General features: G+C 43.6%; 1 protein-coding gene across 3 annotated transcripts; it reads left to right on the forward strand.

Annotated features, from left to right (window-relative positions):
• LOC8081862 (QWRF motif-containing protein 2) lies at positions 950-16415 on the forward strand. 3 transcript variants are annotated; one of them, XM_002465630.2, is made up of 7 exons: positions 950-1077; positions 10872-12201; positions 14103-14222; positions 14316-14432; positions 14513-14602; positions 15710-15817; positions 15906-16415. In XM_002465630.2, the coding sequence occupies exons 2-7, from the start codon at positions 11047-11049 to the stop codon at positions 15972-15974; spliced, it is 1659 nt and encodes a 552-aa protein (XP_002465675.1). In that variant the 5' UTR covers positions 950-1077; positions 10872-11046; the 3' UTR covers positions 15975-16415. The 3 variants fall into 3 exon arrangements, 2 of the variants coding, with proteins under 2 accessions (XP_002465675.1, XP_021306699.1); XR_002449120.1 differs by lacking the exon at positions 950-1077 and having other exon boundaries at positions 10589-12201; positions 15906-16050; positions 16161-16415; XM_021451024.1 differs by lacking the exon at positions 950-1077 and having other exon boundaries at positions 10591-12201.

The following is a 16925-nucleotide window of genomic DNA, read 5'->3' on the forward strand; positions in this document are numbered from 1 at the left end:
ACGCCGTGCTGATGCAAAGGCATCATAATGCATAAACAATTATTCCAGCCGTGCACAGCTAGCTTAGCATAGCAGCTCGAGTATGATTGCACATATATCCCACAAGCGCTCTCTTTTGTTTATGTAGTATTCAGTATGAAGCCATGTAAAGATATGGTACTCAAGTCCTCTTTTCTTTCCCTGTATGCCACTTCTTCTGCATGATACTTAAATGCAGATCTAGTTTGTTAAGAGTGAGAGAGTCTGTTAGACGAGTACATCAAACTTAAATGCTCACGTTCAGCGACAGGTACCTGACTACGGTTCAGCGTACCATTTGCTGTAGTAAGAGGCAATTCGTCGGTACAGTACCTCAAACAGAACTTACCAGTTACTACTATCCCAGTACATGAGATGAGTGATGAACTGCCTGGCTTCTTCAATGTTCTTGTGCTGGCACTGATCAAAGTCAGTGAGTCACATGCTGTAACACTATTATGATTCCATACCAGCTTTAGTCATTTAAAACTACTGTGACACTGGATAAAGACTACTCCAACATATCTTCACGAACCCTCTCCAATGCAAATGGTCCAGCTCTTCTAAGATGCTGTCACTTTTACGGTCTGCAGCAGCAGCAGCAGCCAGATACCGGCCCTTTGCGCACATGCACTAGCACATGGCAAAATGCCAAAGGGGTTTTGTATTTGCAAACTAAAACATATGTTGTTAAGAAAGTAGATACGTTGTTACTGAATACAGTTTGTAAATGAACAGAGATACTAATGTGACCCCAAGACTGAATTGATTAAAAGGCACACTAAAAAAGATAGTAGAACCTCCTTAGAAGCAAAGGGGGAGGACAAGGAAAAGGTACTATTGTGCAGAGAGGGGGAGGGAACAGTGTGGGGCCTCACAAAGCTTAATCTGCAAATAATGGCCGCCTTTAAGGCCCCTAAAGCTGATGCTTGCTGGGTTTTGGAGCCTCATTTGTGAATTGTGAGGTTCGGTCGATTATACAGGCAGGCCAAGGAGGTTGGACTGCATCTGCCGCTGAGCTGCTCGTGGCGCTTCTGGTTCCGGTCGCCAACTCATCAGGTACCGCTGAAACCTTTGCACCCTCTGAAAGTTCAGATTTGCTTTCCACTGCTGTGGCGGTTTGGGTTCTGATTCGGTTTCTTTCGGAGTATTGAGATGCTCGATCTTGCGAGCTTTCGACATTGCCTTTGCTTCTCCTTGCTCCTTTTTCTCCCTTTTATTTAAGGAGCATCTCTGAATATATCAGCTTATCAATCAACTGGATGCAATGCATTTGAATTGTATATAAGCTGTCAGCAAGATGCAGCTCTGCTCTTGATCTTTTTCTGGTTGACGAGTATGTATGGCCCTTGCAAAGCGATCATAGGCCCAGAACCACTTTTATTTGAGGAGATCTCCTCGCTTTCTCGGTATTTAGAATGAAGAGTTCACACTTTCTGAATACAACCTTATGCGTTTATACCAACAGATCAATACCACTCACAACCAAGAATTTTGTTTTTATTTCAGCAGAACAGCTGCTAGGTTTTCAGAGCAAATATAATATTTTTTAAAAAGGAGGTATAAAACCTCTGCTTTTTTAGAAAGCAGTGTAACAGTACAGCATCACGACTGGGGTTACCCGTTCAAAACATAGCAGTACAGCGAAAACCAAATACAACTACACCACTAGATTTCCACTACATTAGAAGGAGCAAATATAATATTAATTGGTAGAAGAGACTAGTACCGAGTTTCAAAATTCTCCCTCACGTGTAGGCTTACTCGCATTTCAGATGTGGAATACCATGTAGAATTTGAGGCCTCCTGTCCTGTCCAGATAACATACTATACTTGAACAAATAGTTCTTTCACTCACAGAGCATCCAAGAAATCTACGCAGTGATGACTGATGACCACGTATTGTACAAGAGTACACGTGCTAGTTTATGTTCGTCGGGATCGATACAGCAGTTGCGGCCATCGGTGTCAGGTAGGGTGGTACTTTGGTGCTTTCAGAGAGACGTCGGTGTGTGTGGTACTGTGGTAGCAGTTTTTTGTGACGTTTACATACGCGAATCACACACACACGCTGGTAGTGTGTGAGGCACGTACTCAGCACCTAGCCACAAAAGCCAAAGACAATACACGAACGAAACGTCCACGAGAGCTCACATTGTTGCCGTATCCTTGTCACCGTGATCGTTGCTCGTGTCGTCATCTTCTTGGGTTCTTGGGACTGCCCCTGTAAATCGCCATCGTAAATTTGGAATATATGCATATAGCTTCTTAGTTAGTGATGGTTTCTTTCAAAGAATTTTCCAAGACGCGGGAAATTGCGATGTTGTGCTTCTCTCTTGCTGCTCTGTTGTTGTCGGCATGAGCAAAAATTGACACACGTATGATATTTTCAGACAAGACACAAGCGCGTACAAAGCACATGGTTAGAACCTTATCCTAGCTACAGTACCTGTAAGTACTGTATATAATACACGCATTGGAAAATAAGCACATGTGTACTGTTGGGAGTACTAGGGGCCTGAACCGTAGGCAAACGACACAACAATCATGCAACTCTGACGCTTTCTTCCCCTGTCCGATCTCCTGTCCATTGCCTTGCCGCCATCATCTCCATGCATTTTCCGCTACTAGTCAAACGGAGCTGAAATGAAAAGAAAGGGTCTGTTTAGTCCATCCTGCAAACCAAAAAATTTTCAAGATTTTCCGTCACATTGAATCTTGTGACATATACATGAAACGTTAAATATAGACGAAAACAAAAACTAATTACACAGTTTAGCTGTAAATCACGAGACGAATCTTTTGATCCATGATTGGATAATATTTGTCATAAACAAACGAAAGTGCTACAGTACCAAGAACTTTTCATTTTTCGAAACTAAACAAGGCCTAAGCTGAATATCATTGGGGGTGGATCTGTTCTTGTCCAAGATCAGGTAAGTAGTGTTACTGTACTTGATGCCTGTCTTTCGTGGGGGTATGGAATCTTTCTTGGATTATTTTGCTCCTATAAGTACCCTCTGTCAGTGCGCTATTGGCCGATTCACACTGCTCTCAGACAAAATTCAGGCCACATGGTTTTTGCATGATCTGTGATGTAGAGAAGCGTACGTGCCACGTAGTAGTACTGTAGTTTCTTCCGGCACATTCGTTGTCGTCATGTTGGAGGCGATGCTCGACCAAAAGGCCCATTTAGGTCAAGCGGTAGGTTAATTTCGAGGCAGATAGAGAACGAGAGAGAGCTAGAAGGGCCCACGCCGCAGGTGTGCCGCAGTTAAACGGATGCGACGACGGAGGATGAGAAAGCAGATCGAGCCGGCGGGGAAGACGGTGAGATAGAAGGATCCTGCCAAGGTCGGCCCTGTGGCCGTGGTGGTCCAAACTCATCGGGGAGCATGCAGTTTTTGACCCCGTTTCCCTGTCCGTTTGCACCCGGTGGCTCGGCGTGCCGTGCGGCTGCTGGCTTGGCGCATGTGCGCGCGCTACCTCCCTTGGTAGTAGTGGTACTCTTTGCGGCCTTGCCTTCCCGCACGGTTGCATGGCAAAAACAGATGCTAGTCTCCCCGCCGAGGGCCGAGGGCCGAGGCCATCACTGGCCACCACAATCTCGTTGGCCTGTACTGTCTGTAAAAGAGCCATGGTCCAATCCGTGGACGGATCCCGTTATGCATGCTGCAGCACCCTACTGGTCTCCATCTCCAATCCTTCCGAGCTGACCCGTCACTTGTGAACCTGACAGCTGGTCTTCACCGTTTCACTGTAGCCTCAGCTGACGCTGACGCTGCAATAGTCGGTCTGTCTGTCCGTCCATAGCACCCTGATGAACCCTGATCCATGGTGAGAGGGGAGAGAGAGATGGCAATATGCCAATGGCATTAGCAAACCCTCGAAAGCCGAGGATTCTTAATGCCATCTAGCTAGAGCGCCCTATAGCTTTACAGCGCCATCCGCGGCAGCTTTTGTATCCGGCAAGCACTGTTGCGCGAGGCCGGGCCGGCCGCGGACGCCGGGCGGGGACCAGGGATAACGTGGCTGTTTGCGGTGCGCGGAGACCAGACCAGGGAACCCCCCTCACCGGACTAGTGACTTCTCTCACTCTCACCGCGCGCGAACGGTTCTGGATAAAGATCGGCGGCCGAAAAAAGGCAGTCACCGCTGTGCCGGCTTGTGCGAGCTGCATCCCATTCCCAGGAGGAGGAGCGAGCACTAGCACAAGTACTCTAGTACTAGCAGCAGCGCGGCAGCGCCGCGGAGTGTTCGGCTGCGCTGGCGCGTTCGCTTTCCAGCCTCGCCGCGGCGGGACGCGGGTGCGGGCGCACGGACGCCGTGACCGTGAGGTTCCTCCAACGGTGGCCCGATCGCGGGGCCTGCTGCGTTGCGTTGCCGTCGGGTTGAGTGAGGTGTGGATCACCAAGCAGGAAGAGTTGTAGCTACCCGAACGGTGTGTGGTTGGGTTGACCTTGTTAGCGCGCTGCCGCGCCCGGCCAGCTGATGCTGAGCTACCTGCCTGCCTCTGGTGGTGACTGGTGGAGTGGTAGGTGCGTCGGGTCCCAAGTCCAAGCCGCCAAGCCTACTACTACTGATCGAGCGCGACAGGTACTCGACTCCAGCCGTCCATCGGTCTTCTCCCAGTTTTTGGTCGAATTTGGGTAACCTAATACGGTACTAATGGTTGCAAGCAGGGCAGTAACATGCATGTACGCGCATCCGAGCAGGTGCCAACCACGTACGTACAGGGTTACAAGTGTACGTTTTGGTTAGAGCTAGCTTTTTTCCGGTGGGTGATCGTGTTTGTTTGTTTGTTTGAGTTGGTTATCACGGTAGTGCACACACACGCGCGCGCGCGCGCGCACACACACACACACACCATCTTTAATTCTTTATATATCATGCTTGATCTGAACTCGCCATACGTGACAACCAACTGACACGTACGTACAATAGCGTCGGTGGTATTGTTAGGGAATTAATAAGCTATATAAGCAACTTTAGTTGCTGAAGCAACATCCACGCTGTAGTACGTGCGAATTGGTACTCGTGATTAGCACTAAATACAGTACTAAATATACTTATCGTCACGGATCGCTAGCGTAGGTTGAAAACAGTGATCGAGATACGTACACACGTACTGACGGTGCCTCTTAACCCTCAAAATCCCAGCTGCTCCTTGGACTACTTTTTGAGAAGGAAAAAAAATGACTTGACACACAACTTTAAGCCTAGGAAACGCGGGGATGTGAGCCTGTGATACAGTGTAGTGTCAACTGCGTGCCGATCAAAGTCACTAGCTAGCGATAGCTGAAGCAAGTTACACGGACGCACCGGCCATCAGTCACGTGATAAACGGGACAACAACCGCGGCAGGGTTCGAAAAAAGGAAGGTCGTTGATGACTCCGACTCGAGAGGGAACTAGTACTCCGCGTCATCTTCGTCTCTTCCGGTCTCCATGTCCGACGGTAGATGCCAGACGGACGGTCTCCGGTGGACGTACACGGCGAGTCAGGCCAGGCGACACGCGTACGCGGCCTTGGCACTTTGGCAGGCCTGCCATTCCCCGTGCTCGCGCCCGCGGGTGGTTCACGTTCGCGTCGTTGGCGTTGCAGGTGCTTCAACGACACACTGCCGCGCGCCTAGGACCGTCCTGCCCCAACATGACCAGGGTGTGGTGTCGCCGAGTTTGTTGAGCTGTATTTGTCCAACTACACATAGGGATGTTTAGTTAAAAAATACAAAATGTAAAATACCAACTACTTTGAAATAATGGAATGTAAAATGTCAAAATTTTCAAGATCATGTTTAGTGTCATCCAAAATACAGAATTTATTGCCCCCATAAGGGCCTCTTGAGGCTTTTTTGTTTTTTTTTTTTGCCTCTTGAGGGCAAATTCCAAAATAGAGAATAAACACATTTTTACCAAAATTGCATGGTGTTTAGTTTCATTTTGCAAAATAATGAACCAAAACCAATTTTTTTAGAATATAAGGGACTAAACACTCCCTTAGATCTTGTTTAGTTCGTAAAAAGTAAAGGTTTTTAAATACTGTAGCATATTTTATATCAATTAGTGTTCCATCATGAACTAATTAAGCTTAAACGTTTCGTCTCGCAAAAAAATGTAAAGAGTATGCAATTAGTTATTTTTTAATCTAAATTTAATGCTTTATACATATGTTTAAACATTTGATGTAATGAGACGAACACTTTTGGGTAAAAACTAAATAGGGCCTTACCACCACCACCTTCATCTTTTGGCCGGTCATAGAATACATTGATACACTACCTCCATCACAAAAAAATGTTTCTTTGTTAAAGTATCTAAAGTTTATTAAAACTATTAATACACCAAATAGATATAACATAAAAATATATATCATAATAAATCTAATAATACCTATTTGATACTTTCTTAATTTTAAATTATAAGACGTTTTGACTTTCTAAATACATAGCTTTTCTATGCGCTTAGATATAAACTATATTTAGATATATAGTAAAATAAGATTAGTGTACATAGAAAAACCAAAATGAATACAATTTAGAATAGTTAGTTGATTTTAAATACTTTAACTAGCTCATGTGAGAGCTGTTTTTTTAGATGAGAAGTGTTTTTTTCACGAAGGGAGTACAAAGTTACGTTATATTTTCGGCATAGGGTTTAGTAACAGCAGCGATTAAATCACAAGATTTCATAAAATGCTGAAATAGTGGCTGCTGCCGACTGTTGTTTGGTCATGTGACAGGATGGTGGCTGGATTCATTACCAACTCAGCGTTTTTTTTTTGCCCATGCATCATGAACCCAAAATTCCACAAAATTCCACATATAGTACTTCTTCTGTGGCCATATTCCTGCGACGCAATAATGTTCAGTGCCAGTATCTGTCTTTTTTAGTTAATGATAAAAACAACTAGATCTGCCGGGCAAGTCACATGGCTATGTGATTTATAGAGTATGCGCCATATTTTATATATAGTGACCGATCTGGAGTTCATAGTTTGGGCAAGAAATTGCCATGTGATTGACGTTTAGGCCTCACCCATGTGGCCTGTTTTTGGTCGGAAAATAAAACTGCCTTGTGGTTCCCCAAAAACATCGTCAATGTGCTTGGTGTGCGCCCTAGCTAGACATCCACTTGGTGATGATTAGTATTACCACAAATTTAAAAATACAACCAGTCAAGGTTTGTATGTCAACACTACTAGCTGTGTTTATGTTGGACAACAGTCGCAGGCTAAGCAGCCGACGGCTATATTATTTTCTGAATTTAAGTCATTTTATTTACCTTTTTTTTGGCAGAACGAGTTAGCTAGACGGAGCTTCGTTGCCACTGATAGTTAAATTTTAAGATTCGACCTCTTGTTATTACATCATCACAAGCTCATCTTCTGGGGCAAATGGTCGAAAACGCCCTTTTCTGAATATATATTACTGTTAGTCGACAAAGCTCATCTTTCTGAAAACGCCCTCTCATACGATTTGACATCCTCTTACAATCTCTCTAGTGGTGCCTGCTGGACCTCACAAGACACTCTCAAGAAAAGGCAGGCATTAGGAAGGTTAGATGCTAAGCAAGCATGCGATTAGGAAAAGAAAGTGCCCGTCTGAGGACGACTCCTTAGCGAGAATACTATAGTCGCCATGAGACAGATCTTGGCAAGCATATATAACATAACAGAGGCATTATTGTTGTAGGGAGCTAATAACACGCTGCAAAGTGCAGTTTGAAGCTATTGTTAAAAAGCTACTGCTTACCTAAAACCAAAGAAAGGGGCGAAAATGACGTTCTTAACTTCTTATATATGTGCTGCCCGCAATAAATTGCCTGGGTTCTGTTGGATTTAGAGCGTACATATAATTAAATGTTTGATGCTTATGGCTGTCCATGAAGAAACCAGAACTTTGTGAATTTTATTTCCTTTTCATATACAGCACAGTTATCATAATTCTAGCAGTCATGATAACACTTTTTTTATATTATAATAAAGAAAGCAACTAACTGGTGAGTGGTGTGTGGTGGTGGTAATATATATGCTGACTTTCTAGGGGGTGATCTTTCTCATGGGTCACATAAGCAATCATGTTGCAAAAGACCTGATAATTAATTAAAAAAACATAGTTATTGCCTATATTAAAGAGATCCTCCAGGACACCCATCTGAGAATTTCGGAGATTCAGTACAAAAGTTCCAGCAACAAAACTTACCTAATTAAAAAGGCCAGCTTTCCTATGTTTGCCTTTTGTGTCCAATCAATGGCTGTTTTACCATTTGTGTGCAGAAAAGAGAAGAATATACTGTATACAAAACCATAGTTAAAGCTTGTCATGTGTTTCAATTCAAGGTAGTCTTGTTGTAGGTCATCTTTTTCTAAAGTTTTGTTCATATCATTTTTATAGGTTATTATATATATGATATGTACACCAAAGCTTTTGTTAAGGGTATGTAGTAGTTCTGGTGGGTCATCCATCAAGGAAAGGTTGGGTTGTGATTAATGATTATATATATATTGTTCAATAATTGTGACGTTTAATCTAAGTAAGCTGAGACCGGCTCAGGAATCGAGATTGCAAGTAGCCATCAGAACCAGACCACATATATGTGGTGCGAGCTCATGAGGTGGACTCGAGTTATCGCCATCGATCAACTCGTGATCCCCAGCAATCGGAGCGTTCAACCATAAATCCAACTCACTAATCAGTCCACTATTCGGTTATTAGAATCATGCGTGGTGGCTAACGTTTTTATTGTCATTCCAAAGAGCATCTGTTTGGTGTTTATATGGGGAGTCGAACTAGAAAGATTTTATAATGTTGTTTTTTTTTCAAAAAAGAAATATAAAGAAAACCACTTTTTGCTCAAGCCTGGAATAGTGGAATAGGTAGTTCAGTAGTGCGAACAAGACTTTTGCTACTTTTAAATAAGTGATTATATTGTGGATGTGGTTTGCAAAATAGACGATATTATATAGTGAAATATAGCATTAACTCATTTTTACTTTTACGTGATTTGACATTTTTCATCTTATAAAAAAAAATCGCTGAAATTTGGCTAACGCTGATGCTGAAATGTTGTGAGGAAAAAACATTGTTCTTTTGCTAAAAGTATGGTTGAAGTAGTGTTGCAAAACATGGCGTAGTTCTCCAATTTGATCTTTTGTCCCTCTGAAAATTAAAGAATTAGATTAGAACACTAAAACAACAAACTTAGGTAAGTATATGTCGCGAAACAATATGGTATGGGTTTTCATATTGGTAGAAGTAATGAATAAACAATGTAAACGTCCCTCCATTACTTCAATGACGCCCTAAACTATTAGTACTAGTAGATGACCTTAGTTTAGCTAACCTAAACCTACCTAAGCTCTTTAGCTCCCGTAATGCTTGTCATTCGAAATCAAAGCCAAAACCAACCACAATTAATTCCTTCCAAGTTCTAACCTAATACCTCGATCAGCTGTTTTTCCTTTCCAATCCACAACCGCACAAACATTATTTTTCTGATACTTCTAGCGGATTAAAGTTTGCATCATTACAACTTTTTGACATGACATTAATTCATTATCATTTTCAACCTTGTCATAAAACAAAACCATAAATAACTAACATTAGTACCAGCTCCGGTCACTTAAATTTGACGTTTCAGACTGTTTTCGACTTGCACGTAATTTTATCTCGCTTTCCTGGAATGTCAACTAATCACCCAAAATCAAAAACTTTTCAAAATTCTTCATCACATCAAATCTTGCGGCACATGCATAGAGCATTAAATATAGACAAAAATAAACTAATTGCACAATTTACCTGTAAATCGCGAGATGAATCTTTTAAGTCTAATTACTTCATGATTAGACAATATTTGTCAAATAAAAACAAAAGTACTACATCTAAAAACCAAAAAAAATTCGAAACTAAACAACACCTAAAAGTTACTCGAGAGAGCAAAACAGAGTAAGGAATAATCCAAGTTGATCATCTTGATTCAACCATGCGCACACGTGTTGCTTTCCAACCCTAGGTCTTGTTTAGTTCAGAAAAGATTTCGGATTTCAGCACTGTAGCATTTTCGTTTTTATTTGACAAATATTATCTAATCATGGACTAAATAGGCTCAAAAGATTCATATCGTGATTTACAGGCAAACTGTACAATTAGTTTTTGTTTTCGTCTATATCTAATACTTTATGCATGTGTCCTAAGATTTAATGTGACATAGAATCTTGAATTTTTTTTGGTTTTTTTATGAACTAAATAAGGCCCTAGTAGTAATAAATTGGTCAGACGGAAACATCATTTCTTTCATGTTTTTTCTTTCTGTCTTCTTTTCTAAATACGTACCCTCTTGTCAATCAAATCTACCGACTCACGAAGCATCTGTTCCTTCAACAACCGTTGTTACCAAATTCACGGTTTTTACATGCTACCCCACTGAGAATGTGTTGCACCAAAATGGCACTGTCACTCGCACGTCAGTGCAAACATTTTAACAATTTTTTTTCAAAAAGAGAAAATTATAAAAGACAAAAAAAGTTAAAGGCCACACCCACACACCGCCGGTCTCACCCTCCCTGGGAGAGTGGGGACAGCGTCATGGCCACACCACACCACACCCACACAGGCACAGGGCAAGTGCAGGAATCAGCTGCCCAACCCAAGCAAAGATCCCCGAAACCAAAGCAAGACACAAAAACGAGCAAAACAACAGCAAAAGGAGCGAGAGAAAAAAATAAAAATAAAAAACTCACGCAAAATCCCCCCCACTTCACTCCTCCCCTGTCCGCCTCCTCTCCTCCCCCTCAAACTGTAAACACTAAACACTGCTTCACCAGTTCGCTGCTGCGTCTCCTCGTCCTCGCAGGCGCGTCGTCGATCCGGAGGGCGCCCGCCGCCGCCGCCGCCGCCGGGAGCGGAGGCTCGAGTAGGAGCGGGAGCTGGGTCGGCGAATCTGGAGCCCGGGGGACCTGCATTGCAGCGGGACCGCCGCGCGCACGTAGCCAGATCTCCCCCGTCCCCTGCCGCGGCACCGGCACGGCATGGTGGCTGCCGCGGCGGCGGCCACCGCGCCAGATCCGGCCCACCACTCGCGCCCGCCGCTCACGCCGGCGCTCGACAAGCCCAACTCCGCCGCCGCGCGGAGGAACTCGCAGCGCTCCAACAAGCCCGTCTCATCCAGGTACCTGTCCGCCGCCGCCGCCGCGTCCCCGGCCTCCTCCACTTCGTCCTCCACGTCGTCGTCTTCTTCGTCCTCGTCGCGCCGCTCTCTCTCAGCGCAGCGCACCCGGGCGTCCACTCCGCCGCCGCAGCACTCCACGTCGCCCACCACCATCACAGCGTCGGCGTCGGCAGCATCCGCTACTGCGACCACGATGCGGAGCCTCTCCGTGTCGTTCCAAGGGGAGTCCTTCTTCTACAAGACGTCGCGCGCCCCGCGGGCCTCGTCGCCGTCCTCACCGGCAGCGCGCCGCGGGCCCACGCCGGAGCGCAGGAAGAGCGTCTCCTCCGTGCCGGAGGCCGAGAACGCGCGGCCGTCGGGACGATGGCCGGCGGCGAAGCCCAAGGCGTCGGACCCGCTCGCGCGCAGCCTCGACTGCAGCCTCGACCGCAAGGACTCCATCCTCGCCGCCGTTCACCTCCTCCGTCGCTCTATGGCCTTCGACTCCACCACATCCCTCTCGCCGTCCGACCCGGCAGTTGCAGCCGCTCCAGACCTCTCCGCGTCCTCCGACACCGACAGCGTCTCATCTGGTAGCAACTCAGGCGCCGGTGATCCCCCGCGCCGCGGCATCAGCGTGCCGGCGAGGTTCTGGCAGGAAACCAACAGCCGCCTGCGCCGGCTTCCAGAGCCCGGGCTGCCGCTACCGTCGTCTGGCCGGAGGTCGTTTTCAGACAGCCCAATGTCACCGAGGCTGCCAGGCCGGTCTCCATCTCCATGCCGTGGAAGCAGGGGTGCCGCGAGTCCATCAAGAGGGCGCAGTGGGGAGGTGTCGCCAAATGGGCATATGGTGCAGGCTCCAGCAAATGCGCCGTCTATCATCAGCTTTGCAGCAGAGGTGAGAAGGGCGAAAAAGGGCGAGAACAGAATTGAGGAGGCACACAGATTGCGGCTGCTGGACAATCGGCATTTGCAGTGGCGATGCATCAACGCTCGGACAGATGCAACGCTTCTGGTGCAGAGCTTCACTGCTGAGGTAAATCAAACCTTGATGTTGATCTTATGTTTATCCATGCATTTTACTTTAGGTAAGAGGGAGAAGGAAAGTAATAATAATAGTTAAATGAGAGAGGGATACAAGTAATAGTTAAAACAATCAGTTCTATGTAATTTAGTTTGCCTAAACATTTTCTGAAGTCATGGTATTCAATTCATCCTAAATAATACTCGCAGCATGAAACAATATAAATTTTTCTGCGTTTTCCTCGTTTAGTAACATCACCATTGGGAAGGCTGTAGGAGCCTGTGAAGAAACTTCATAGTTGGGGACCACAGGACTTGGGCCTTGCCTGCTCTGCTTACAGTTATTGCATTGGAAGATTGGGGGCGGATAAATTAAAACTGTGCTAGTGAAAGCTAGAGCAAAATGGATAGGGTTGTGGCACTTCGTTGCTGCTTGCCTGATGGCTGCCATATAGGGTGAAAATTTGATGGTTATAACTGAGTTTTGATTTGGACCTGGGTGGAGCCACATCCACAGTCCACAACATAGACCCTGTCCCTGAAGTGTGCACTAAAAGTGAACAAAAGGAGCTATCAATAGTTTGTTCATTATTTTCTAAGAATAAATTTTGGCAACACGAGGTGCAGATAGTGCGGGATCATGACAAAAACATCCAACTATGGATGGACCTTCAGCCTGATCATACACAAGTTCCATGCACTAACAATACCAAAATAGCAGGGCCAAAATTTGACTTGGTGATTTTCAGTGAGAAATTGTAAATTGGAGTGCCATCTAGACATGCATGGGTTTCATTAGAGTAAATGTGTCTAGAATATACTGCATCAACTAGTTTGAAATGCATGCTAAAAAAAAACTAGTTTGAAATGCAATATCCGGTCATGCCCACACTTTTACTCTTTATTGATCTATTTGAAGTTTTGAACCTGAATATACCTAAATTCCACTTTGAGTTTGTCATTAGTATAACTCTTAGTTTATTGTTTGGTGCATACCCATTGCCACTTTTCTGTACCACTAAGTTATCACAGGGTACTATGCTATTTTGCTACCATAATGCTGGGGAAGCAATCACTATTGCGACTTACTCCCTCTGTCCCTTTTTAATTGTCGCCGTTGGTGTGCGTGCCACAAGTTTGACTCGATTTGTAGAAAATACGTGCAACATTTGTATCTCCAAATAAATTTGTTAAAAAACTAGATTCAAAGATCTTTCTAATGATACTAATCATGTATTATAAATATTAAAAAAATTTTATATATAATTGCCGGTAGTTGTTTTTCGGGAAGCGCAAGCGACAATTAAAAAGGGACAGAGGGAGTATGTTACTAACTTGTTGAGTGGGAAGAAGTAGTCAAGTGGTGCCAAGCCAGAATGCCAGATATGCAATGTTGCATGGCAGTTATCTGGATTACTTGGTCCCTGGAATAAAAGGAAAAGATCTTGTAGAATAATTTATTCAATAATGGTATTCTATGCACTATCCACAACACAAGCCATCAATCTACCTATGTGACATGTGCTGTGATTACTTGCGTGATTTGAGCCTTTAATGCATCACAGTGTAATGTCAAAAGCTACACCAGTGGCCTGAAGCCCCTCTTCAATGCAGCGTGTTTACTGCTTACAACTCAATGCTTTGCTAGATTGGATGGTGGTTCATCTCTTGCGGTGAAACGTAGTGAAATTATTCAACCTGCTGTGTTGCAAAAGAATGGATTAAATCTGGACATTTATGTATAAAAGAACTCAATGAAGATATGCAGATTTTTTTACACTACAATACTCAGACTGCAAATATACAAATAATCCTGGTCATAGTGGATTAAACAAATACAATAATTTTGTGTATGAGAACAAAAAACAGTCAAGTGTTAGAAACTAATGTTTCTTATTGTTCCTTTTCTTTCAGAAAACCCTTCACAGTGCATGGAAAGAAATATCAAGATTGCGTGACATCGTCAGCACCAGAAGGAGCAGACTCCAGCTTCAAAAGCAAAAACTCAAGCTGTTTGCTATTCTTAGGGGACAGGCAAGCGATATGTTGTTGTTTATTATGTGACTTGCACTAGGATTTCTTATTACTGCTTGACTAGCTTATATATCTATTCTTTGACATGTTCAGATGTCATATCTAGAGGACTGGTCTCACATTGAAAAACATCATTCAAGTGCTTTATCAGCAGCCATCAAAGCTCTGAAGGCTAGTACTCTTCGTCTTCCAGTTGTTGATGGTGCAAAGGTTGGCAACTGACTGATCAAATCTAATTATGTAGCATAATTTAATATGCACAAATTAATACTTACATATCTCTGCTTCAGGCTGATGCGCAAGCTGTGAAGGAAGCAGTTAATTCAGCAGTGGATGTAATGCACACAATGACATCCTCGATATGTAATTTGCTGTCTAAGGTGCATATATTCACCCTATCTTCCTACAGAGCTTTGATAAATTTTCCTTCCCTTGGCTCATCTCTTATTATATTATATCAATCACAAAAAAGCTTCAGTCCCAAATTGGAAAATGTTTCCAAATAAATATATGCTCCACCCTATCCTAAACTGGAAATGCTTCCAGATAAATACATGCTCCACCCTCATGGGTTGCTGTGTTCGTACATAAATTTGTATTGATTACCAACATTTTGATTGTGACCGTATATAATAAATTGTAATGGCGAGTGGTGTGTTTTGTAGTAATTGTGCCGCTTGGTGTCCTCTGTTTACACCTGTGTGTTTCATCTCTTCTGATGTAATATAGCTGTGTTAAATGTTCTGATTCCTTTAATTACCTTGAGTACGGTTTAACTCGAGATCTTGATCTATGCAGCATATATTACATTTTTCAGAAGGCTATATTAAATTGTTTGTAATATAGCCTTCTGAAGTTTGTAACTTCAATTCAAATTAAGCCTGTGTTACTATTTTTCAAGGTTCTAAATCTCCGGCTATATCTGTTTGAGGATAATTTAGCTTTTTTTTTTCTATAGCCGGCTTGCTGTTTCAAGACGTAGATCACCAAGTGCCTTAGCCGGCTTTTTAAAACACTGCTATGTTTAGAAAATAAAAGGCAGGGCAGCGACATGGTCATTGTTCTAACTGAACAATTGTTTCATGTAAATTTAATGGAAAAGGAACACATGCTAGACATGTTGAAATATATGCATTGTTTTCTAGCTAACAAGTAGCTTAAATTGGCTGCCTGCTGAACAACTATCATCTTCAAATTTTTGGCAATATATTTGTGCATTCCTGTGGTTGTAGTGACCAAGGGCAAGTTTTTGCAATGAGACCATAGCATCTCATAGCGAACTATTTTTTGTTATGGTACATTGTACACTCATTGAGTCAAAATATGACACATAACAACTATAGATTTATTTCCTATTCTGTTAGTGATGTGATTCATTGCTTCATGAACTCAGTTTTATAGGCATTAGTCTTACATGGACACACATTACATTGTCGATGTCTAATGTTTACTGCAGAAATTTCTGACAATACTTTATTCGTCTTCAGGTTGAGGGAACAAGCTCTGTGGTGTCTGAGCTTGCCAAACTTGCAACACAAGAACAAATGTTGTTGGACCAATCAAAGGATCTCTTATCCACGGTTGCAGCAATACATGTAGGGGCATCTTCTATGATCATTCTTACTCAATTTCCGTAATGCACTTGTATTTAGCTTGGTGTTAATTATCTGTTTGGAAAAACAGGTCAAAAACTGCAGTTTGCAAACTCATATGCTTCAACGAAACCAAAAGCAGATCCCGACACAATTGTAGATCAGTTTGCCTCGCCACGTTGGTGGTCACTAACATCACACGGCCTCATGTTTTCTCACTGGAGACTGTGCTACAGGTAATAAAAAGCTGTAACCATTTGATGGGTGTGAAGCGTTTCCTAATCTGCTCGATCGACCTCACTGAGTGTAGCTAATTCATGTAATTTTTTGAGTGCATATCACATAGAAGCGGCCTCCTCTTACCTGCAGTCGCTGCAGTTGGTGTATACAGAAATCCCTAGCCTTGACCCAAAGATAAGCTTCCTGTAGATATGAAAAGAGCTTGTCGTTTGTGTGCTTACTCTTCTGTGTGGAGTGCTCGAGTGGTGATGAGTGTTTGTATTGTTGAAAGGGAGACAGTTGTTGGCTTGATACAGGTGTTTTCATGGCAAAATATTAACACGGAAGTTGTTTATCCTGACTTGCTCATGGAGTCATGGTATCCGCTTTGATGCATCCTGATTCCTGCAAGAGTGGAAATCTCTCTTAGCGCTGTAAAGGTTCTGAGGGAAATCAAACTTTTCTGTTGCAGTCTTGGTCCCAGGTTTAGACGTTTAGGGCCGTGGCTACCACACTGTTTTTTCCAGCGAGTTGTTTTGTTGTGTACTGATCCAGTTGGGATGCAATGCAACAAAGTGAAACGCAATTGAAGATTCTTCCTTTAAGGTTTAGGGCTATGCGCCAGTCTAAAGTCAAAAGACGCTTCAACCGTTACAGCATAGGGGATTGGCATACCACATTCCAACCTTGAACAGAAGCGTAAACAACTCACCAGACTCCACCTAAAAACCATGGGTTCTGCAGCACTTGACACCGGGATGTTCAACAATTGAAGATTCTTTTTAGAAGTTAAACAACACCGGGATGTTCAGCATTAGCGGGAGGTCATATTCAAATACGTGAAGAAACATCCAGTGGCAGTGAGCGTCCGTTTGGCGCCTCGTCACATCAC

The sequence above is a fragment of the Sorghum bicolor genome, chromosome 1 (assembly GCF_000003195.3).
Source record: "Sorghum bicolor cultivar BTx623 chromosome 1, Sorghum_bicolor_NCBIv3, whole genome shotgun sequence".
Lineage (NCBI taxonomy): Eukaryota > Viridiplantae > Streptophyta > Magnoliopsida > Poales > Poaceae > Sorghum > Sorghum bicolor.

Bases quoted from the DNA above. Each gene is read 5' to 3' on its own strand.
- LOC8081862 (XM_002465630.2), top strand. From the start codon at position 11,047: ATGGTGGCTGCCGCGGCGGCGGCCACCGCGCCAGATCCGGCCCACCAC. The intron at 14,603-15,709 runs GTGCATATATTC...ATTCGTCTTCAG, and splicing joins TATGTAATTTGCTGTCTAAG to GTTGAGGGAACAAGCTCTGT. The intron at 15,818-15,905 runs GTAGGGGCATCT...TTGGAAAAACAG, and splicing joins CCACGGTTGCAGCAATACAT to GTCAAAAACTGCAGTTTGCA.